The sequence below is a fragment of the Phocoena sinus genome, chromosome 2, assembly GCF_008692025.1.
Source record: "Phocoena sinus isolate mPhoSin1 chromosome 2, mPhoSin1.pri, whole genome shotgun sequence".
Classification (NCBI taxonomy): domain Eukaryota; kingdom Metazoa; phylum Chordata; class Mammalia; order Artiodactyla; family Phocoenidae; genus Phocoena; species Phocoena sinus.
Genome location: NC_045764.1, coordinates 64,841,907 through 64,866,766, shown reverse-complemented (window position 1 = coordinate 64,866,766; position 24,860 = coordinate 64,841,907). Strand labels below are relative to the sequence as shown.

The 24,860-nt window shown below is 45.0% G+C and overlaps 1 protein-coding gene across 1 annotated transcript; it reads right to left on the bottom strand.

The window, feature by feature from the left end:
• Positions 1–4,585: 4,585 nt before the first annotated feature.
• On the bottom strand, positions 4,586–23,799 carry LARP6 (La ribonucleoprotein 6, translational regulator). The gene is made up of 3 exons (XM_032624012.1): positions 23,505–23,799; positions 10,058–10,268; positions 4,586–6,148 (listed from the first exon to the last, which is right to left on the bottom strand). Exons 1-3 carry the CDS (start codon positions 23,705–23,707, stop codon positions 5,081–5,083), a joined length of 1,482 nt encoding a protein of 493 aa, XP_032479903.1. The 5' UTR covers positions 23,708–23,799; the 3' UTR covers positions 4,586–5,080.
• Between the last annotated feature and the right edge of the window lie 1,061 nt (positions 23,800–24,860).

Below are 24,860 nucleotides of genomic sequence, written 5' to 3'. Positions count from 1 at the left end.
AAGAAGTGTTGAGATAGTGGCTCTTACCTCCTGGTTCATAATCCAGCAAAGAAATGGTGCATAAACAATCGCTATAATGCAAACTGATTAGTACTATAAATAAGCCTTTCCCATCCTTCTTTGGATGAGTTTCTGGCCGGGAGTTACAATGACGATGTATTTTGGGGAGCTATTTCCTTATGCTGGAGTACCTTCCACGTATTACAGTATCCCCTTTAATCCTCACAAGAACACTGATGTTGTAGGTATTATTTTCATTTTACAGGTGAGGAAACTGAAGCTTAGAGAGATGAGACAGGCCTCACAGTCTGACAAGTGGCAAGTCTGGTACTTAGGGTCGTTCTTGTTTCCCAGCCATGGGAACATAAGCTGGACTCTGCAGGTACCAGGTTATGTTCCCTTTAGACAGGGCTATGTCCCAATTTGGACACTAGAGGGCACTAAGAGAGTAAAGTAATGAGAAGAATTTGCCTCTGGGCGACCTCTCTGAACAGCCACAACAGATTGACCTACCCAAATTCATCTTTGAAGGTGGATTAACTATAATTGCAATGGTGAGAAGGCAGATCTGAACCTACTGCACATTCCAGTTACAGAAAAGGGCAAGGATCACTTAGGAGTCATCTTTCATCCGAAGCCCTTCAGCCCGCTGCTTCTTTTAGCCATATTGGGGAATATTTGTGGAATATATTGATGTCTGTGTACAGTCACAACACATAACTCACTTGCTTCTGCTCATCCTACAGCTGATTCCAAACCAGGGCTGCTGTGCAAACAGCTGCTCAACTAGAAACTGGTCCAAGTGAAAGTAGCCCAGTTCACCGGTGGGCTGCATACACCCTCCTGACACGCCCCCCACGACCCCGTTTATTCCAGCTCCCAGAGCAGTGAGTGGCTGGTATGGCCCCCCGCTCCATTGGCTCCATTGGCAGCAACGCAAAGGACTGATCCATCCGCATGACCATCATCCTGAAAGATGCTTCATGAGGAGGAAGTTCTCAGGCTGTCACTTACAGGATTACCTCTTCACTAAGCAGCATCAAATGGCTTTGGAAACAAGTCAACACTCCCTGCTGTTTCAATCCTTTCCTCCTTAGAGTTTTGCCATTAGTTTCTAGGTAGCTTTTCCAGCATGTTTTACAACTCACAGGGAATAGAATATGTAGCTGAAAACTACTGGAAAAAACGAATTCACATTTTAGGGAAAGTATTTAAAAATAATCACTGACCTATGTGTCTTCAAAAAGTACTTTCTCATGTGGTTCAGTCCCACATGAGACTAACCATGTTTGGTTAAAACCAAACAGAGCCTTTTCAACCCGGCCACACCCTGGGGTGATGCAATAGTAAACAAGATACAGGCACGGACATGCTTCTGGACATGAAGCTGGCCTGAAGCTCAGGTCACCCTACGGTCCAACAGACTGTGGATCAACGAGCTAATGTTCAGAGAGACTTCCCTCCAAGACGCACTGCATGGCAGGAATTTGAGACAGCTTGGCCCTTATTCTGTGTTTAGGAAAGGGGCAGCCAGCAATTTTTTTTTAAAGTTAGGGAAGTTATGCAAACAGAACTCTGCTTTAGTAAGATGGGTTTGGTGGCATGACGGGGGATAGATTAAAGATTAGGATTGAAGACAGGGAGGAGGGTGTATGGACGTAAGTAAGCACGTGGGGAGGAAAGGAACATGTAAGGAACATTTTAGGGCTGGAACTAACTGCTCTGAGTTGTTGATTGAATGTGGGAAAAAAGGAAGAGGGTATAAATATGACAACCTCACATTCTTTGAGCTTTTACTATGTGCAGGTTAGCAAGCAATTTACAAAAATTAACTCATTTGATTCTGACAAATTAAATGAGGAATTATCATCATCCACCTCTCCTGGGACAGGAAACTGAGGCACAGAGAGGCTAAGTCACTTGTCAGAGGTCACTAGGATTTGAACCCAGAGGGTCAAAGTCCAGAACCTCCATTCGTCACATACGCTACAAGGTCTCTTCTCCAGTCTGGGGGACGCGGAGGACAGTGACGTCACTGGCTGAGATAGGAAGTCAGGAGCAGCAGGTGTGTGTTTGGGTGGGTCAGTGGGGGTGGGGGAGGGCAGACAAGGTGGTGTTTTGGATGTGTGTGGAATGTGGATGTTCTACCAGCACCACAAGTGGAGATGTACAGCAGGCTTCCGGTCCCCACATGGAGAGGGAGCTGGTTTTCATTAAAAATAATGAAACATCTGTAAAAAGGCTGTTGGCTAACTTTCCCAGTCAAACTATTCCAGAAAGTCCTGCTATGCTCACAAACAGGAATCCCATGCCCCAGCTAAAGGTTTGGCCAGAGATTTAGGGAGATCAGGTTCATCAGCAAGGTGCTCAGGGTCCGTGGGCTGCACCGAGGTCTACAAAGGAGACCACACCCCAGCCTGGAATAAGGAGGAGGGATCGGTGTCTCTGAGACTCCCTCAATTTATCCCAAGTCCCCTCCTCATTCCAAGGAATCAGTGCTTCTCAACACTGCCCGCTCATCAGAATCACCCAAGGAGCTTTAAAAACCACCAATGCCCGGGCCACACCCCAGAACCAATTAAATCAGACTATGTCAGGGTGAGCATAGGCAGTTTTGAAAAGCTCTCTAGGTGACTCCCATGTGAGGCCCTAGTTAAGCACCAGAGCACAGAAGGAGGATTTGTCTTTGGAGATGATCAGAGAGCAGGGTAATGACTAACGTCTATAAAGTACTTTTCATTTCATAAGGCACTTTCACATACATGGCCTTATGGCCTTATTTAAGGAGCATCTTACCATTATTCACTGGTTGGAAGGGGAAACCATGACTCACAAAGAGAAATGACTTGCTCAAGGCCAAACAGTTACTTACCAGAAAAGCCACGACTAGAATCCAGATCTGCTGACCTCAAGTTCAGGGTTCTTTCGTAAGGTCACATGGGGCAGTGCCACGGACAGAAGTCCAAGCTCATCTGCATTCACATAGAAAGGTGAGAGTGTAGGTACTTTTTAAAGTGATTATGATCCACGGGAGAGGATCTTAAAATAGAGCTGCAGCTGTGTGCCAGGGTGTAAAGGGGTGGAACCTGGAATGTAGCCAGGCCAGCTAGAGCTGGTGAAGCCCAGGTGTCCCATTGGCAAGTGGCTGTGGGAGGGACCAGGCAGGGGGTGAGTGGGACTGAGGGTAAGAGAGGGAGGCCCAGGGCAGGACCTGGAGTGGCACTGCCCAGGGTCAGAAGGCCTGGGCTCCAGATATAAGCCTTTGGGCCACCTCCAGTTATAGTGGTGGAAATAGCAAATCTGAGTAATTCCTGAAGGCTTTTACCAGTTTATAGGAATTCTTCTGGGACTTTAGGGGCACACTATCTTACTAACCAGATAACAATCACCTGCTAATTTGTACAGAGCTGTATAATTAAAAATACACTCTCTTTTCCCGTTTTCACAATGGCCTGAGGTATTATCCTACCTCAGCAGCTTCATGAGTAAAACTGGTACAATAATACCTCACAGGGACACTAAGAGGATAAATGAAAGAATGTGTCTAGACAAATGCCTAGCACATAGAAGGTGCTGAATAAATATTAGTGCCATTTGGGGTTTCTTCTTTTTGGAATGTGGATGGTGAGGTTCCGCATTCTGAGACCCATCTGGTGTTCAGAGTGTGGGATCCAGAGCCAGACTGCTAGGTTCAAGCTCCACCAATCATCTAGCTCGTAAACCTCGGACAACTTAGTTACCCACACAAAGCTTCTGTTTCTTCCAGTGTGAAACAAATAACATGTGAACCTTCCTGTGTGGTGGTTGGGAGGATTAAATGAGATAATGCATGGAAAACTCTTAGCATAGTCCCTGGCATCCAATCACTGTTCAATAGTTATTAACGAATCCCATTAAATGTGACTTGCCTAAAATCCCCCAAGGTTCAAGTGGATAAGCGAACCCTGGAATCTAGGCCAGTACCGTTTCTGCTCCACCCAGGCAGCTTCCACTGAAATGGAGCTAACACTGATGGAGGGCCAGCTGCATCTCAGAAACTGACATCAAGGCAAAGCACTTCACAGGGATACGACGAGGCCGAGGGGGGCGGGTAACTCTCTTCAGGTCACAGAACTAGTAAGCTGGGGATATGGGAGTCAAACTGTCTGACCTCAAGTCCCACAACCATTGTCCATACCAGTGGCTCTCAGATTCTAAAGTGCATCAGAATCACCTGGGGGGCTTGCTAAAATCCAGATTCCAGGCCCTTCTCTCAGAGTTTTTCACTCAGTCTGCTGCTGTAGGGCCTGAGAATTTGCATTCCTAACAAGTTCCCAGATGGTGTCAATGCTGCTGGTCCGGGGACCACATCTAGAGAACTTGGTCTATACTAAGTACGATCCCTTGTAATGAAAGACTGTGGTGCTCTAACATCTGCACAAGCTCTGCTGACCTCTCAGGCTGCCGGAAGCCCCAAGGAGAGCCCTGGGGCACACTCAAGAAATGTGTCCCTGTTAAGCTCCTCAGAGCCTCATGACACCACCCACAGCCTTGTCAGATGCACACAGATTTTGTCAGGCACAGTCTATGGGTTCAGAGCCAGCACTCCCAGTTAGGTGTTTTATTATTTATTCACTTGACAGGAAACATACATTTGGTCGTATAAAACACCATGCTACTGGCTTAACTAGTCGCCTTCGTACGACAGAACTCCTCTGGGCTTTCAAGAAGCCCTTGCATGGCCAACTGAGGATGGCTCCGTCACTGGAGAGAAGAACCCTGCCACGAAGAAGAGACCCACTGCCAGGCCCTCTCCGGGCAGCCTCTGTCCCACAGCCCTCCAGAGCCATTCACACACATTGAGCATCATCAAAATAATGGTCATGCTGGGAGGAATGGGTGCTCTGAACTAGAAGAGGGTCTTAAAACCAGAGCATACCAGGCAATTCATATATATTACAAACATATAAATTAAGAGGTCTACACATATACAAAACCTTTCAATGGGACTTAATTTCACTCTATGTCATGCCAGGTATTTGTCAGAACCTTGAAAACAGAGGAGGTTTTCAATGGAGCTGGTAATAAAAATAGAAGGTATTTATACACAGGCCCTGCTCCTCTCGTGTCCACTGTGGAATCCTCTGGTGTTGTCAGGGCCTCTGGGCAACCTCAGCACCCCCACAGGTAGCCTATCTGCAGTCTGCATCTTCCGAGAGAGCAGGGGACTCGCTCTGGGGCTCTTCTCCTGTGTCCCCATCTCAGCCTGGCGGCGCCTCCGAACCCAGGGGCTGCCAGAGGGAGTGACGCTGCTGTCCGAGGAGTAATCCATGCACTTGCGAAAGATCTCAGGACTGGCACTGGAGTTCGGCCTACCTTCTTCAGCCAGTGGGGATTTTCTGGACACGCCTTTTCGTTGAGCCAAGGGGCTGCTCCAAGGACTTGAGCACGGGGAGGCATTCGGGCTCAGAAAGAGATTCTGGTGGCCAGAAGGGCTGAGCTTGTTGGTGACTGCATGGCGCCGGCCAGCCATAGGGGACGTGGGATTGCTCTCGGGGTCGGAGGAGCTGTTGGCGGAAGACTCATCCCCCACGTACTGAAGCTCCTCAACTCTCCTGTTTAGGGACTTGTTCAGGTGGATGCTCGAAGTGGGTTCCTCATCCTGGTTCTTCTCTTTGGATGGTTTCTTTTTGGGTGGCTTCATACCAATCAGGACAGCTTTCATGCTCTCCCGGCCCTGAGATTCTGTGATCATGAACTCATGGGCTTTGATGGCCGCTTCCACCTCCTCGAACTCCACAATGGCGCACTCTTGGGTCCCCACCTGGCTGTACCGGCCACTGATCCTCCGGATATCAGGAGGCAGCTCTCTCCCGGGTTTGAGGATTCGCACCGACGAGATGACTCCAAAGGTCCCGAAGAGCTTGAGCAGGTGTTCCATCACCTTCTCCTGCACCCTTCCATTCTTCTGGGGGGTGGCCAGGGCCCAGAGCTTAGGGGACAGGTAGAGGTCATAGACCAGGAGCATCTTGCTGGGGAGGTTCTCGCTGGGGAAGAGTGGGACAGGGGTGGTCCTCCTCACCTTCCGGTGGTCCTCATTCAACTCGAGGGTCACTGAGTACTTCAAGGCATGTGCTGTGGTTCTCCAGTCCCGTGTAAGGTGTTTCACCTGAAGAACACAGAGCAAATCAGAGATGGTACCTATTGTCCTTGTCCTCCTGGTGTCCTCTATAATCTCCCTCCCTCCTTTCCTTACCCCTGGAACATCAGTAACTAGAATTATACCCGGTGTGTGCAGGCACTCAGAAACCTAGTGAGTGAACAAATACACTTTCTACAGTTACAGACAAGGCAGCATGGTTTAGAACAGTGCTGTCCGACAGATCTTTCCGAGGTATGGAAATATTCTATTCTGTGCAAGTTTAAAGGTTAAACCTGCAGGTTCTGGAACAAGGCTGTTGAAAACACAAATCCAGAGGCCACCTCTAACTGACAGTAAGACCTGAAGAGTTATGCAGTCCCTCAGTACCTCAACTTCCTCATCTGTAAAATGAAGACATTAATAGTGTCTACCTCATAGAACTATCATGAGGACTAAATGAATAAAGAAAGATATACAGATCTACCCCCAGACACACATTTTACATATATAAAACTTAGGACAGTGTCCAGCTCACAGTGAGTACTCAACAAATACTATGTGCTATCATTATTTCAAATATTACAGGCTACCATTTTGACAGGATCTGGAGATTTTAACATTCAAATCCTTCTCTGAAGTGGTGCTTTCACATTTCTGCATTCAAGACACAGAAGGTGCCAAAAGATCTTTCAGTATCTCCTGAAGATGATGTGGGTTGTTTCGACTTGGAATTAAATGCAACTTGGGTGTCAAGGAGAATGATGAAACGGTCCCTCACTCCTCCTCCTTTAGTGGAAATTGTGCGTATCAATGTTGCAGCGCATGGAAGCTATATTTTATACTGTAAAACAGTAATTTTCGAGAGGCCCACTTCTGGTGAAGGGAATGCCATGGAGAATGAGTCATCCCGAAGAAATGGTGGACGTGAGTGGGTGGGTGGGTAACCTGAGCCAGGAATGGCGAGATCACCCGGAGCCAGTGCAGCTGCTCTGCAGAGGCACCCTGACCCAAACAGGAGCTTGCCGGAACTCAGAAGGGAGGGCTCCCAAACAGGGCGGGGTGGGGGGAGCCCTGGCAGAGCTCTGAGTAGTACCGGCAGGCTCCTGGAGAGAGGGCACTCTCCACTCTAGCCTGTGGCCTCTGGGTGAAACAGCCCAGACTAGGGCTTAGGGTATGGGAATCACAAGTCACCTACACACAGAATCAATGGGCTGATTATCGTGGCAGGAGCCAAGGGCAGAGAGAAGCAGGTCCAGGCTTGGAAAGTTGGACTGCAGGTGGACAGGGTCAATGAGGGATCCAGAAAGGGTGAAGAAGATGACTACAGGACAATGGCTCTGTGGGGGTGAAACATGGGGGGGCCTTCTCCATTGCCAGTCATGGAGGGGGCACTCAGGAGAGCAGGGGAAGACTGGGCAAGGAGTGCCTGGGGGAAGGCCAGGGCGGCCTTACTCAGAGGGCCTGAGAAGCTGCTGGAAGGCCATGGCCAATCCAGAGAGAAGCAGGACCCAGTACCCACCGCCCAGAGCCAGGAGTCAGGGCCACTGGGAATCTCTCTTAGGTCTGAGCATCCCAGGTCTGGGTCTGTGAGCTTGGGGAAGGAGTGTCCAGGCACCACCTAGGAAGAGGCACCAGAGAGCTGCCATCTTTGTGCAATTACTAGAACTTGGTAAGATTTTCCAAAACTCTGTGATGGCCCTGGTCATATATGTTTCCTATTATGATTAGCAGGAAACGCTTTAGAATGAGAAGGGTCTTTGCTGTCATTTTGGAGGTGTTGGGGAGTCTGTGTCTACTCTGCAGCCAGTTTTCAACAGGGAACTCTCTGTTGAAAGATCCAGTAAGTGGCAACTTAAAAAGGAAAGAAAATTAGGCTCACTTTTAGGGTCCCTGGGGAGGAATAAAGGAATGTACAGGATGATTCCACTGGCTGCTCCATTTTGGGTTCCCCCACCAGCACTTTCACGTGAGGGCTTGCTCACTGTTCTCTGGACATGTGTGATACTGTGACTTATACTAAGAAATATATATATTTGGTCTTCATCCCTGTTACTGGCACTGAGTTCCTAAACCGTTTGTAAGTTCCTGAGCGATAGAGCACAGGGAGCATCTTCCGCTCTGATGAGGTGACTCTGGGTGGGCTCCTGGATGGGACCAGCCATGACTTGAAGCTTGGAACTTTTAGCCCTGACATTCTCCAGAAAGGGGAGAGGGGCAGGAAATGGATGTAATAATATCCATATTATTATATAATAAGATAATTATTATAATAATAATTGATCATTCTACATGACAAAGACTCCATAAAAATCCCAAAAGTTCAGGGTTCGAAGAGCTTCTAGGTTGGTGAACATATCCTAAGGAAGGTGTCACACCCCAGCTTCATGGGGACAGAAGCTCCCACACTTGCGACCCTCCCAGACCTTGCCCTGTGCTTCTCTGCGTCTGGTGGTTCCTCTGTATCCTTTATCATATCCTTTAATAAACTGGTAAATCTAATTAAGTCTTTTCCTGAGTTCTGTGAACAGCTGTAGCAAATAATCTAATCCAAGAGGGCGGAGGTCATGGGAACCTCGGATTTGTAGCCAAGTCAGACAGAAGTTGTGGATCCCTGGGGACGTACTACTTGTGACTGGCATCTAAAGTGTGGTGCAGAACCCTTAACGTGTAGGGATCTGATGCTATCCCCAGGGAGACAGTGTCAGAATTGGGTTAAACTGTAGGACACCCAGCTGGGTGTCACAGAATTGCTTGGTATGGGCAAAAACCTCCCCCACATCTGGTGGCAGAAGTATTGTGAGGAAGAAGAGTAGGTTTTTCCTCTACAACATGAAATGCCCTTTCCCTTCTCCTGTACCTTGAAAACTCCTACTCATCCTTCAAGATCCTATTTCAATGTCACTGCTTCTGGGAAGACTTCTCAATTCTCCAGGCAGGGTTAGTTGCTCTGATCAATTAGCTCCAAACAGTACTTTGTTCTTTCTATTGCAGTACTGTTGATGGTCATATTGTGATCCTTCACTGGTCTGTGTCCCTTATTGGACTTTGCCAGGGCACGGGGGAATGACATGTTCATTTTGTATATCCTGTGCCTAACACAGCACTCAGCATACAGAGCAAATATGTTTGATGAACGAATAAAGGAAAGAAATCAAGAGAAGAGGGCAGAGTATTCCAGCGGGCGAGGCAGAGAAGAGCTCCGGGAGGAAAGCTCTCCTCCAGTGTTCTCTGACAAAGAACACAGGCAACTTGGCTGGGACCCACTCGTTACACATCCTGTTATGCAACAGGCCACGTGGGCTTTTCCATTCTAGTAAATACACTTTCCCCAAGGGAGACACAGAGCTCTTACTCCAACCGGCCTGTTAACTCTTCAAGAAGCAGGGAATTCACAACCCAGTTGCTGGGATCTATACAGCAGAGACATGCGGTAGATATCCTACATCTCCATCCTATAGATGAGGGTGTTGGTATTACACAGCAAAGGAGGCTGGTGTTTTGGAGGAGGCTCATCTCCCAGAGCTCCTTCCTCCTCTTATTTGTTCAACTTGGCAAATGAAGAGCTTTGATTTCAGATAATTCTAGGCTGGGTAGGTGTCTCTCAAGGTCACTGAGCCCCCTGTCCTGGCACACCATCCTCCTGGCCACCCACCTGTCCGGCAAGAGTGCCTGAACTTTGCTAAGAACAAGTAATGTCATTTCATAACTGCCACCAGCTGAGACTTGTCCCAACACCCAGGACCCTTTTAATAGAGTGGGCGGGTATTCTTAATAATGATCCTAAATCCCTTCTCTTGATCATTTTCCCCTTTTTCAGGGCTTGGAGGAAATAAAAAGTTGTTAGTCATCAGGTTTCAAGGGGGTAAAGAATATTGAGAACCACAACCCAAAGCACCTCTGAAATCCTCAAAGCGGCTTCTGAGAACGAAGCCTCACCTTTTTGAAGGATGTGAGTAGCTTGACACTCACATACCCCAGCTTGTTCCTCCTCACGTGCTTTAGCAGGAAGGCGTCCTTCTCCAGGTTTTCATCAGAAAAGTAGAATTCGATCTGATCCACCAGTTTCTTGATTAACTCCTCGTCCGGGGGCTGCCACTCCTGCTCCAGGTCTTCACGCTCGTTCTCGCCCCCACTTGTCGTGGCACCACTGAGACCAGAAGGGGACACGAGGTGTTAGGGGTTGAACCGTAGCCCCCAAGTTTCATGTGTTGAAGTCCCACCCCCCCCATATGTCAGAGTGTGATGGTATTTGGAGAAAAGGTCTTGCAGATGTCATCAGAGATGAAGTCACCCCAGAGTAGGGTGGGCTCTAATCCACGTGCACACAGGGAGAACACTGCGTGAAGATGAAGGCAGAGGTTGGGGTGGTGCGGCAGAGGTCAAGGAATGTCTGAGGTTGCCAGCCGGCAAACCATCAGAAGTTAGGGAACAGGCCTGGAACAGACCCTTCCCTAGCGCCTCAAGAGGGGGCAAGCCCCTGCTGACATCCTGATCTTCTCAGAGAGACAGTCTCCTCGGAGAGGAGACTTCCAGCCTCCAGAACCATGAAGCAATAAATTTCTGTTGTTCTAAGCCACCCAGTTTGTGGCACTTTGTTACAGCAGCCCTAGGAAACTGTAATGGGTCACATGTGAACTGGGCTCCTCAGAAGTGAGAATCACATGGCCACAAGGGGAGAGATTTTTGCCCCCAACTAGCTAAGAAATCAAGCTTTCATTTTTTTTTAATTTAATTTTATTTATTTTTTTTATACAGCAGGTTCTTATTAGTCATCCATTTTATACACGTCAGTGCATACATGTGAATCCCAATCTCCCAATTCATCACCCCCCCACCCCACCCCCCGCTGCTTTCCCCTCTTGGTGTCCAAGGAGGAGGTTTTTGTTCTCCTCTTCATCTGTGTCTCTATTTCTGCCCTGCAAACCAGTTCATCTGTACCATTTTTCTAGGCTCCACATATATGCGTTAATACACGATATTTGTTTTTCTCTTTCTGATTTACTTCACTCTGTATGACAGTCTCTAGATCTATCCGCGTCTCTACAAATGACCCAATTTCGTTCCTTTTTATGGCTGAGTAATATTCCATTGCATATATGCACCACTTCTTCTTTATCCATTCATCTGTCAATGGGTCAAGCTTTCATTTTTAACAAGAACAGAAGATCATTAAAAAAGAAAAACAACACCCTCCATTAACATTTATGTTGCTCTGCCATTGCCAAGATGCTTTTCACACATACTCCTATTCTCCCCTCCCCACAAATCCCGGTTTCTAGAAGATAGTTTAGCAGAGTAACTAAGAGTCCTGGTTCTAGAGTTAGGCTGCCTGGGTTTGAATCCTGACACCAGCGTTTATTAGCTGAGTCAACTTAGGCAAGGAACTTCACTGCCATACTTCAGTACCATTAGCTATCAACTGGGATTCATGATAGTCACTTTCTTGATAGACTTGTGTGAAGATTAATTAATTCATGGAAATATCTAGAAGAGTACCATACCCTCAGGGCTCACTAAGTGACAGACACATTCATTTGTTCAGTCATAAGGGGCAGATATAGGTTTCAAACTCAAATTTTCTGTCTCCAAAGTCAGCACACATGATACCTTCCACATTTTGTTGGGACACTGCCGGAAATCTGGAAACAACCTCATTCACTGGGGCCTTTCTAAATGAACACCCCTGCCCTCCAGCAGCTCCACCTGGACATACTTCCTCTCCCTCTCTCCGAGAATGTTAGGACATGAGAACAAGGCAAAGAAATCCTGGGCAAAGCTTCTTTAGGAAGGCCAATCTTTCATGAAGAGATTATAAAATCTTCAAAACCATAAATATTTAAGGAATTTGTGATTATCCACATCATAGTTGACCATATTAGAAGCTATCAAAGGTGAGTTCCCTTTTGTATATTTAATTACCAAATTATGTATTATATAAATACTATATTTATTATTCAATAAAAAGTATTGGTTAAAAATTACTTCCAGAGAAAAGAAAAAGAACTACTTTCCTTTGTGGCAATTTGATGTCTAATAACATTGACTATCAGACCCTGAGCCTCCATCAACATGTTCCAAGCAGAAGGAGCATCTCTTGGGACAGATGCACAAACCTAATCCCCCTAAAGCATCCTAGTCTTCCTAAAGCATCCAAGGTACTTCCACTGTGTTGGGAGAACTTGCCAGGCTCCCAAAAGGGTTCAGAGAGTTCATATAAATAACAAATTAAAAAAAAAAAAAAGGTTCATAAAGTAAAAGAACCTATGAATGTGACAGTTTAAAGCCGGAAAAGGCTGAGTAATATTCCATTGTATATACGCACCACTTCTTCTTTATCCATTCATCTGTCAATGGGTCAAGCTTTCATTTTTAACAAGAACAGAAGATGATTAAAAAAGAAAAACAACACCCTCTATTAACATTTATGTTGCTCTGCCACTGCCAAGATGCTTTTCACACATACTCCTATTCTCCCCTCCCCACAAATCGTTCTTGACTCCCCACGTTCTTCAACTCCAGCAAAATTTTCACTGGCTCACAACCTTAAAAAAAAGCAATTGTATAAGAGTCCAAATGAGAAAAAAAATCCAATATTCTGGCAGGAGAAAAAAAAAACTAAATCTATCTCACAATTTTTCAATTTCAGAAATTACATTTAGCATAAAATACAGGCACTTGTAGATCTTAAAAATGAAGAGTTTTAGTTATTTGCCTGTAGAGAGTCTGGAAATGGTTTTTAAAATACCTTACTGATGTCACAAGACAAATGTGTATGTACTAAAGGAAAAAAAAAACAGTCTGAGAGACTAACTTTAAAAGCATGTTTCTTCCAAAGGCTTTTTAAAAATGGGATGATAAACTAAGGGAATGTGTTAAGGCAGCCCATTAGATATAACAGGTCAAGTGCAATTTAAACAGTAGATAAGTTGAATATTTTAGAAGTCCCTAAAAGGTAGCTGCGGCAGACACCAGTCTGACTCACCCAACATCTAATAGCAAACTCTTTCTCACTTGCCCTCCTTTACTATGGAGGTTATAAAAACTAAACGCTCACTTTCCCAGTCTCTCTTACAGGTGGTAGCCATTTGTCATGTTATGGCCAATAATATAAGTGAAAATCTCTTGGCCTTAGCCTTGGCCCTTCCCCTTTTATCTGTTTTGAGTGTGGATGTAATGGTTGGAGCTGTAGCAGCTCTTTTACTACCATAAGGAAAAGGTCAGGAGAATCAGCTTGGCCTAATTTATTGACATTATTGGTTCTGATATTACTGAGTTGCTGAACCAACTACTATAACTACATACTTGCCTAATTATGATTATTACATGAGAAAGATAAAATCCTATTTAATTCACTGTTAGTTGGGTTTTCTACTACTTACAGCCGAATACTAGGATAGTAACACTACACTGAGAAAAGAGGTGCTCAAAACACGCCAAAGAAAAAGTGTCAGTGGAAAAATCAGTGAAATGAAAAAGAAAATGCCAGATGGAAAGTACAAATTTTCACTTTATTACAGAAAGTGTACGCCCTAGATAGCAGTTAAAATGGATAGGTTGAATATACCAGATGAAATAACTAAGAATGCATAGGAAATTCTGGGCCCAGCTGACAAGGATGACAATGAATAGCAGGGGATGGGGTGAGGTGGGTGATAACGACCAGCGAAGAGTTTTGGGTGGACTCAGAGGCATAAGCAAAATGGCCCAACTTACTACAAATGGCTAGTATATCACAGGTGACCAGACCATTAAAGGGACCCACAGACCAATAAGTCCTATTTCCTAACCAGAGCAGTTGATGCCATCACCAAAAGTAAACTTACACACAAATAAAACATAATGGAAGGAAGATGGTGCACCTTCTCACTTTCTCCAGTGCCTATTCTAGACCCTCCCGTTCTTCCCAAGGTCAGCCACGGGAAGACTTTACTCCCTGCCCGTGATTCTACCTCAGACTTGATTAAGAAAATCAAGTTCATCCAATCAGACTTGCCCAGACCTCCCTCAGACTTGTTCTGTGTGTCTGGACATCCACCAAAGAATTCATTTGCTATATCTGGGCGCCTTTTCTCCATCTTGGTCTCTTGTCCCCTGGCTGCAGGATGGGACACAGCTGATCACCTTCTTCTTGATATTCTCCCCCTGGGCTTACACGAGGTGTTCTTTTCTGCGTTTTCTTCCCATCTGACTGCCCTTCCAGGATCTTCTTCCTCCTCCCATTTTGAAATGCAGGTATTTGCCAAGGATCTTTCCTTGGTCTTTATCCCCTGGCAACCTCTACACTTCAGCCACTGGTGGGCTTATCTGATTCAAGTCTGCCTCTCCTCCTACCCCTCCATCCTGCTCTCACTCCTGAGTCCAGTCCTCAATTCCTAACTGCCTGCTGGACGTTTCCACGTGGATAGCCTGATACTGCTTCAATATCAATATGTCCAGAATCAAGCTGTCACCTTCTGCAGACCTCAGCCTCAGGTAGGGCCAAGGCCTGGGCCTGTTTACCAAGAGACATTCTACCTGGGAACCTCATCTTCTTTTCACACAATCGCTCAGTAAATAATCCATAATGTGTTGGGAGGTGACTCTGTGTCAGTATTTGCACCTGGTGAGCAAGTAACCAGAAATTCCAGAACAGGTGGGTAGTACTGGGAGGTGACAGAAAGCCTCTGTGTGAGTGCAGAGGTGAGCTTCTTGCACCCAGAGGACCCCTCCCTCTGCATGGGTGCTGTCAGCAGCAACTGTACATCTCCCAAGGGGAATCTTGGAAGATCAGGAAAGCCTGTTTTATATAGGGGAGCCTGCGGCACTGTTTCCTGGTTCTTGTAACAGCCTTTGAACACAAAAGACCATGTATCCTTCACAAACGTTAAAGAAGTTTGTATTCTTTATATATGAACATCGACAACTTTTTGTCAATTACAACTTTCCTAAAATAACCACATTATCTTCCCTCCCATACTGTCCCACAAATGACTTTCCCTACACTCTCTTCTATGTGCTTAGACTCAAAACCTAAGATGCATTTTTCAGCCTTCTCTTTGCCCCCACATTGAGTCAGTTATCAAGTGCTGATTTTATTCTGCAGTGTCTCCCATCTGTTCTCTCTTTTCCATTCCAACTGTTCTCATTACTTCTCCCTCGGACCCTATTAATAGCTCATCAAAAAATAATTCTTAAAAATTAAAGTAATACATATACATAGAACCAACTGAAATAAAATAGTAGAAAACTTATAAAGAGAGCAACAATCCCCCACTCCACTCCTCTTTCCTAGATGCAACCTCTAGTCAACCATTTAATTCCTATGAGAGTTGCTGTATAGGTCTATAAAATAAGTTCATAGCTCTATGTATCACTTGCCAATTTCTGAAATTCTTTGTTGATGTCCTATTATACAAAAGAAGGATTTGGGGTCACTGAAAAGCCTCTTCTTTCAACTTTTAAATTTTTATATTATTTTTGGTTTTCCTATTAGCCTTCTCTATGTGTTTTAAGTAATATACTTAAAGTTCTCTTTCTTATTCCACCAACATTAAAAAATATTTCCCAATTCCTCACAACATATGATGTGCATATTATTACCCCTCCTTTTCCTTCATCTCTCCTTACATTTCCAACTTCCCAAATTTTATCAGATGTGCCTTTATTTCATTTTCTTATGGTTCATAATATTTACAGTCTATTCTGGAACTACTATTTCATGCTTTGTCTATAGATAGATACTAAACTCTGAAAGTCAATCAGTTGTAGGTCATTATTATTACTATATAAACATTGGTCACTGCAGGGAGAAGGCATTTGCTAAGGTTACAGTTCTCTTCTTAAAATACTGTCAGTTGACTGACCACTTGGACTGATCCTCTATGCCTATTATTCTATCACATTGTCTGTCTGTGCCTTTGTCTTTGATTTATATGTGAAGAGATTTCCTTGACATTATCTTCCGACCTTTTCCAGTGAATTTTTAAAAGTTCAGTAATTATTTAGTCTTTAAAAATTCTTTTATGTCTTCATATCGTTCCTTTTTAAGAGCATCCTGTTCTTATTTTGTGGATACACTACCTTAAATTCTCTCAGGGTACTAACTGGAGTATATATAATTTTTAACAGTCTCTTCTGTTTCCAACAGTGCTGCCTCTGTATCCTCTGGGGTCAGTTTTTCCATTTAATTTTCATGTCACTGATTTTCTTCGTGTGGCTGGTAAACAGCCGTCTTTTTCTTTTTAAAAATACACTTATTTTTTAATAGTTTTAGATTTACAGAAAAATTGTGAAAATAGCATAGAGTTCCCATATATCCCACACCAGAATTCTTCTATTATTAATAGTTTGCATTAGTATGGGACACTTAATGAACTAGTATTAATACATTATTATTAGCTAAAGTCCATACTTTATTCAAATTTCCTTAGTTTTTACCTGATAGCGTTTTTCTGTTTCAGGATCCCATCCCACGTTACATTTATTCATTGTGTCTCTTTAGGCTCCTCTTTTCTCTTGGCTATGACACTTTCTCAGACTTTCCTTGTTTTCGATGACCTTGACAATGTTGAGGAGTACTGGTCAGGTATATTGTTGAATGTCCTTCAATTGGGATTTGTCTGATATTTTTTTCATGATTAGACTGGGGATATGAGTTTTTGGGAAGAGGACCACTGATGTAAATTTCCATTCTCATCACATCATATAAAGGGCCCATACTATCCAATGACTGATAATTGTGCATGTTGACCCTGATCACCTGACTGAGGTAGTGTTTGTCATACGACTCCACTGTAAAGTGACTCCTTTTCCCCCTTTCCATACGGTACACCTTGGAAGGAAGCCCACACATAAGGAGTAGGGAACTATGGCTCCATAGTTATTCATTCTGAAGAATGAAGTCTGGGTTGCTTTTTCTTGGTGGTTTGTGAGGGCTCCCTAGGAATATGTACACTTCTATTGTTTTTCTTCCTTAGGTGGCTCTATATACATGGGTGGGGCATGCCAATTGGCAGGCTTCACTTCAGAGTGAACTGGAAGGGAACAATTAAGTAGGAGCCCTATATCAGGTACCAGCTCTACCTTAGCAGCCCTAGATCACCACTTAGTTCACTCAATTCCTTTAGGAAATAATCTTGTTTCTTTTTTCCCCTGGGAAGTAAAGGGTATATTGTCTACTACCTTTCATTGGCAGGTACAGAGGCTGGGCAATTGTTCTAAAGGAAGAATTTAAATTACCTCTCAGATATTAGCATCCCTTTTCACTCTTGCCTCCTTTGCGTATTTCCCAACCACAGCCTTTCTAGGGTTCTTTCTTCCCACCTCCTGTCACTTCCTGTTGTATTTTGGGCTACAGTCTCTTCCGTTCTGTGCCTTATTACACGTTTTCAAGAACAGCTATAAAATGCCACTGCTCTGTCTTGATACTAATAATGTTTCCCATTTCCTATTAAATAAAATTCAAAATCCTTAGCTCTTTATTCAGATTCACTTAGAATCTGGCTGTAACCAGCTTCCAAATGCATTTCTATTTCCTTGCAGATCCTTTGCTCCAAGCAAATAAAAGACATATAGTTCCCCATATCACAAGGTTTCTGGACTCTATGCCTTTGTGCATGCTGTTCCCATCTCCTTGAATGCCTTGCCCCTCTCTCTCAGGTCCGAATCCTAGTCACACATCAAGGCCCATCTCAAACGTAACTCTCCCAGGAAGGAAATCATTTCAACTTCTCCTAATACTTGCCTCTATTTGTATCAGAGCTACTGTGTGCATAACTTATTAGTGCCCTGAACTCTAAGTTCTGGGAGGGTAGGATTCATATTGGTTTCTTTCATTCTACCCAGAGCCTTGCACGTAGTAGGAATTTAAAAAGCATCACCAAGGTAAAGTGAATTGTTTCTGTATGGGCAAATCACACCTATCAGAATTCTTTTAGGGAGAAAGTATGGTTCCTGGTGAATATGTTGCTAGTGGCCTTTCAAGAGGACTGTGAAAAAGTTTTATGTTTGCGTTACTGTTTTGCTTTAAATAAAGTATTATAAATTGGGAGTGATGATGAGTTATTTTGTTATGACTGTAAACTTGCTAGAAATGGAAACAAAGCATAGAAATAAGGGGTACATTTTGAAACAGCTAATTGGGCTCCACAGACCAGTGTTGAAATATCTATTATATTTGTAAATGATTTGGAGAAATAAGGGCAGGATAAGATCTCCAAGGCTGCTTTTCTCATAAAATTTCAAGCTACTTTGGCTGTTAACTGAGTGGTTAATCAGATGATATCTTACGAAGGAAAATACCCAAACTAAAATGGTGGAGTAATGAGCTCCTCACTAAGACTTTCAGTACAGAAAAATTTTTGGACTCATCATCTATCCTTGCCAATGGTCTAATATATGTTGGTTGGGTCACCAAGACCAGGAAAATGATGGACAGCAACATGGAGGATAGTGAACACAAAGGAGAAAATAACATTTATGAAAAACACCAGGGTCCAGTACCATTGTGTGAAGTTTCTTTTGACTCGTCTCTAGAAAAAGATAATGAATCTGAAAAGGTTCAAAAAGGCAACCAAATTGATAATGCAATATAAAAACATGAGGGAAGATTCAAAAAATAAAGGTTCAGGAGGACAGGTCGAAAACATATATAGGTAGGTACCAACTCTGGAAAAGGTATCATGGGAACAACTACATAACAAGTGTTGGCAAAGATGTGGAGTAAAGGGAACCCTCATGCACCACTGATGGGAATGTAAGTTGGTGCAGCCACTACGGAAAACAGTATGGAGATTCCTTAAAAATTAAAAATAGAACTACCATATGATCTAGAAATTCTATCTTGGGTATTTATTCGAAGAAAATGAAAATATTAATTAGAAAAGATATATCCACCCCTATGTTCACCACAGCATAATTTACAACAGCCAAGATATGGAAGAAACCTAAGTATCCATAAACGGATGAATGGATAAAGAAGCTGTGGTTAGGTGCGTGTATATATATATATATATATATATATATATATATATATATATATATATATATATACATGCACACACACACATATACATACAATGGAATATTACTCAGCCATAAAAAAGAATGAAATCTTCTCATCTGCGACAACATGAATGGGCCTAGAGGGTATTATGCTAAATGAAATAAGTCAGACAGAGAATGTCATATACTGTATGATTTCACTTATATGTGGAATCTAAAAAACAAATGAACAAACATAAGAAAACAGAAACAGAGAACAAACTGGTAGTTGCAGGGAAGTAGAGGGAGGAGACAAATGGGTGAGGGAGATTAAGAGGCACAAACTTCCAGCTGCAAAATAAATGAGTCACGGGTATGAAATGTCCCGTGTGGGGAATAGAGTCAAAAATTATGTAATATCTTTGTATGGTGAGAGATGGTAACTGGACTTATCATGGTGATCATTTTGAAGTGTACAGAAGTATCAAATCACCATGTTGTGTAACAGGAACTAACATAGTGCTGGAGGTTAATTATACTTCAAAGTCAGAAAAGGAAATCAGATTTGTGGTTACCAGAGGCAGAGGATGGGGGAGAGGAGGAGGAATTGGATGAAGGTGGTCAAAAGGTACAAAATTCCAGTTATAAGATAAATAAGTACTAGGGAAATAACGTGCAACATGACAAATATAATTAATACTGCTGTATGTTATATGAAAGATGTTAAGAGAGTAAAGCCTTAGAGTTCTCATCACAAGAAAAAAATTTACTTTCTATTTCTTTAATTTTGTGTCTATATGAGATGATGGATGTTCACTAAACGTATTGCGATAATCATTTCATGATGCATGTAAGTCAAATCACTATTTTGTACAACTTACACTTATATAGTGCTGTAGTCAATTATATCTCAATAAAACTGGAAGAAAATAAAAATAAAAATAAACTGAGGGGAAAAAAATAAACTGAGGGGGGAAAAGGCAAGGAAGTGCTCATTTCTGTTTGCCTCTTTACGAGGGACTCTTGTTCAATCCCAGATGATCAGGGAAAGCTCTATTTTACATACGAATGTCAGCTAATAAATGTACAAAGAATGATAAAATGAGAAAATCACCAATATGTAATCCCCGATGAACTGACTCAAGCAAAGATCATCAGTGGATGCTAACACCATTAGGTGAAATGTCGCTGGTGAAAGAATATTCACGAGAAGACCAGGTGTTACTTGTTAATCACAATGGAGGGATCACCTTAACCAAGAAGTCAAATTTAGCACCACTAATGGTGTATGCTGCCTAGGTGATACAATAAGTTTATGGTAGTGCCCAAAGAGTCTTCTTGCCAACATGTTTAACTGAATCTAATCAAGCCTTCTGCGCTAAGTTGAGTTTATGGGAAACACATGGTACAAAGGAGCAAGTTAAGCTAGAGGATGAGAACATAACCAGACCAGTTCAAACTGTGAAACATTCAACAAGACATCTGGGCTCTTATCTAAAATAGGAAAGCATTAAAAAAAAAGTGGGGATGCTCTAGATTAAAAGATTCTAAAGAGATATAATAGACAACTGTCTCGATCTGGGGTTCTGGTTTGAGGTGAAAAAGCAACAGCTGTAAAATACAATGTGGGACAATTGGGGGAAACATGAATGTGGAACTTGACTATTAGATTATTTTAGGGATTATGTTAGGGAATTATTGTTAATTTTCTAAGTTGCAGTAGTAGTATTATGATTTTATAGGAGAATGTCATTATTAAGAGCTACAAAATGAAGTACTTAGGGTATAAGTCTTGTGTACAACATACTTTCAAATAGTTCATGGGAAACCACACACATTATACATCCATCAAACAAATATGGCAAAATATTAACAACTGTTTAGTCTAGATGGCAGGTATACAAATGCTCAGGTTACTAACTCTTTCACCTTTTATGTCTGAAATTTTTTATGTTAAAAAGGTGAGAAAAAAAGAAAAGATCTTTTTAGTGGGCAAGATGGGGGTAAGACTAGAGAGATGGTGCTAGGTATTGGAGATATGGAGAAGATTAAGACAAGGTCTCTGCCTTCAAAGATCTCACTGTCTAGAAGAGGAGAAACACACAAATATTTCAACTTGATGGAGTGAGTGCTACGATAGAGACACACATTCATTCAACAAATATTTATAGAACACCCACTACGTGGCAGGTGCTGTGCCAGGCACTGAGGATGCAATGAAAACCAGGTAAGCACGGTCCCTAAAGTCATGGAGCTCATACTCTTATGAGGGAGACAAAACTATAGAACTACAATTGTGGTGTGTACAGAGTACTACAGCAACACGAAGAAGAGAAAACAAACTTGGCTTTGGGGTAGGGACTGAGGATGGTGGGGAAGAGGCAGCGAAGTTTTAAGGCTACTAGAAATTAATCAGAGGGATCTGAGGTGGGAGCACAAAGACATGTGGACACAAAACAGCAACCTGTGTTCAGGGACCTAGTGGGGGTCAGCACCGGGGGAGCACGAATTGTTAAAACGGGCAGGGAAGGAAGCAATGGCTGAGGGACGATGCGGGTGGATACCCATCTCAACCAGAGAATTTGGGAACCTGGGCTTCCTCCTGCAGGCTCTGGGAGCCCAGAAGTGTCCACACAGGGTGGTGGCCACTGCTGTGCCAGGCTGGCTCAAGCAGGGGACAGCGTGGTGTCTGTTCTTGGCTGCACTCTCCTTGTGCTCTGGATGTTTGCCCGCTGGGCTCTGTCAGCTCCACCACTCTGAAGAGCCCCAGGGATTTTTCTGGAGTCAACTCTATGCCAGTGGGCAGCAGGAAAGGCTTCAGACTGAATGCTCCATGAGACTCCAGCCCCTGGAGCTGGGAGAGAAGGGTGGCTCTGGGGTAAGAATCACCCCATGCCCGAAGAAAGGATCGTGTTCTTCTAGATCTCCATAGGGGTTCCCAAGAAATAAGTAGGGCTTTAATCCCTGCTAATGGTACAATCTCAAAATGTAGTACCCGGGATAGGGGACAGCTCTTTGCCACAGTTACAGGCAAATAGATTCAGCAGAATAAGCCACTCTGGACTATTTTACATGACCTCTGAAATGATTTGACTAAGCAGCTGCCTTCTCAAGATTGTGAGATGTCAGTGACTCATTATTTTTATACTTTCAATACTCAGCACACAGGTGAGTGAATGAATGAATCAGACTTTACAGTAAAGTGCTGATATTATGTACTAATCTCTCATGTCACCTGCTGTGGCCCAGCTTTGCTGCACTAAACCACTGGGCTGGACATTCCTGCTCGAATACCTCTATCTGAATGCCCTGAAATTCTGGGTCCTTAAATCTAGACCTCTTCCACTAGGGAAGGGTCAGGCAGTGAAGGGGAATGGCTCTAGCCCCAGGATCCTCATGCCCTTGGGTTGAGTGTTCTCCCGATGAAGTAAATATATGCCTGCCAGGGAATAATCCTGCAGAGCTCTGGTAGCTCAAAGCATGTGCAAAGAGGACTCTTAATAGATGCCTCTTGGGATCTCCCATTATTTGCAAGTTCTGTCACTGCCCTACTCTTATTGCTAGGGATGCTCCATATTGCAGCTCCTTTCAACAGCAGGAAAAAAAATCACAGTCCTGAAAGGCCTGGGTGTTAGTGGACACAAGAGTAAGGTCTCTCTCTGGCTGAAAGTAAAGCTCAGGGCCCAGAGGTGAGCTTAGACAGGTGGTTTCTTGTGCTAGACTACCCATTACCCAGGAACCCAACGCCAAGGCAGCAAGATGATGATGCAAGCTTAGAAGTCAGATGGAGAAGGGGCATGAAAATGGGAATCCCCCAGCAGGGGAGGATGAAGCAGCAAGCCCTGAACTGATTCCAAATGGGGCAAATGAACTCTCTACACGGTGAACTCACTCCTTGGATCCCCCAGCAGCAAGTGTCAGCTGTGCCTGGCCGGTCCCCCAACCCCACTTGGACTGATAAGCAGACAGGGAAATGATGGCAGTGAAGGCTAGGTGGGACCACACTCATGGGGAGGTGGGCCTGCTTCGGAAGTGGAGACTGGGTTGGGCTAGGCTTTTTGGAGGGTCTTTGGGTGAGCTCAGGGAAGGAGAGTCTCCCTCTGGGGAAGAGATGGCGAGGATGGTCCAGGAAGGACTTCCCCCTGGGTCCCAGAGCATGCCCACGTCCAGGCCCCTCAGATCCCCGCCGCCAGTTCCGAGAGCCTTGGTGGGGTTAAAGGCTGCGGACCCGGTCACCAGCAACCGCCAAAAGCCAGTTCTGACTCCGTGGGACGGCCCAGAGCAGCGTCCCGGGGCAGGGGGGGAGTGGGGGGGGGGGTGACGACCCGCTATGCCCGCGGAGTTGTGCTCCCCCAACTGGGGTTCGGCCGGGACTCGGGGTCGGCGACTCCCACCTGGGCCAGGGCCCTGCCGCCGCGCTTACCTGTGCCCGCGGCTCGGCTCCTCCTCGCTGGCGCTGCCCCAGCCTGGGCTGAGGTACCGAGAGGGGTCCCCCGAGCCCCGCGCCTCCGCCCCCTCCTCCTCCTCGTCCTCCAGCTCCTCTACGTCCTCGGCCTCCTGGATGGCGACGCGGATCTGCACCGCAGTCTCGGGCCCAGACAGCGCCTCCTCGCCGGGCTGGGCCATGGCTCGCGGGCCGGCCGGGTCTGCGGCGCCGCCGGGTCCCCGCGCCGCGAGGCCGAGCCAGCCGGGCTAGGACTACTGCGACGAGGGGGCGGAGGCGACGCGAGCGGCTCTGCCCCGGAAGGACGGGGGTCGCGGCGCCCCGCCCCGCGCCGCCGTTGCCACCACCCCGACGGCCTACCGAGCGCCCGCGCAGACGGGGTCGCGTAGGAGGAAGGTGTCTTTCTCTGCTCTCCTCTCGCAGAGGCCTGTCCGGGACTGATTCCTCGACCCCCCCCCGGTCCTAACAGTGCGCGCCCGATGCTCACACGGCCCAAGCCCGAGTGATGTGCCAGGGCTCCCTCCTCCCGTCCGCTCCTTTCCAGGCGGCCCCGAGGAGGGGAGGGGCGCGGCACATCTGACTTCACAGTTTGTGGATGACTCTGGGGGTGGCAGGCCCAGACAGCAGCTTAAGGGGCTTCTGTGCCCCCTGCGCGTCTCCCCTTCCGACTTGCACAGACGACCGAAACCTCCACCGTAGGTCTGTATGGCATAAGCACCCTCTACACTGTGCGTCTTGTGACGTCAGGGACTTGGCTCTTGCCGTGCCTCATTCTAGTGGTTCCCAGAGTGTGGTCCCCAGACCAACAGCACCAGCTTTACCTGCAAACTTGTTAGAATTGCACATTCTCAGGGCCCACCCAGACCTCCTGATTAAGAAGCTATGGTTCAGAACTTTGTGCTTTACCAAGCCCTCCAAGCGATGCTGAAGTTCACGAAAGTTTGAAATCCACTGTCCTCTATGCCTCTTAGAATATGCCCTGCACATAGTAAGCATCCAAATATTTTTTGAATGAATAAAGGGAGCTACTGAAATGCCAGTATGTTTGAAACCCTGCCACCTTTTCACATTTAGCTTTATATTGAGTTCCATCTCAGCCCTTCAAATGTGACCCAGAAACTAGGGACAGGGGCATAGAAATGAATAAAACTTCCATCTGCTTTCATGAAGCTCTTGATTTAGCGCCTTATGCGTAATCTGTTGTGTTAATTTGCCACAGTAGGGCTTCAAAAGAATGGAAACCTGGACCAACACCTTTTGGCTCAAGATATGGGGTCTTGGAAATCAGCATCCTTGTAAAAGAACACCATGCACAGGGCTCTGGGCACCTGAGCT

Bases quoted from the DNA above. Each gene is read 5' to 3' on its own strand.
- LARP6 (XM_032624012.1), bottom strand. From the start codon at position 23,707: ATGGCCCAGCCCGGCGAGGAGGCGCTGTCTGGGCCCGAGACTGCGGTG. The intron at 10,269-23,504 runs GTAAGCGCGGCG...TTCTGGTCTCAG, and splicing joins GAGCCGAGCCGCGGGCACAG to TGGTGCCACGACAAGTGGGG. The intron at 6,149-10,057 runs GTGAGGCTTCGT...TGTGTTCTTCAG, and splicing joins TACTCACATCCTTCAAAAAG to GTGAAACACCTTACACGGGA.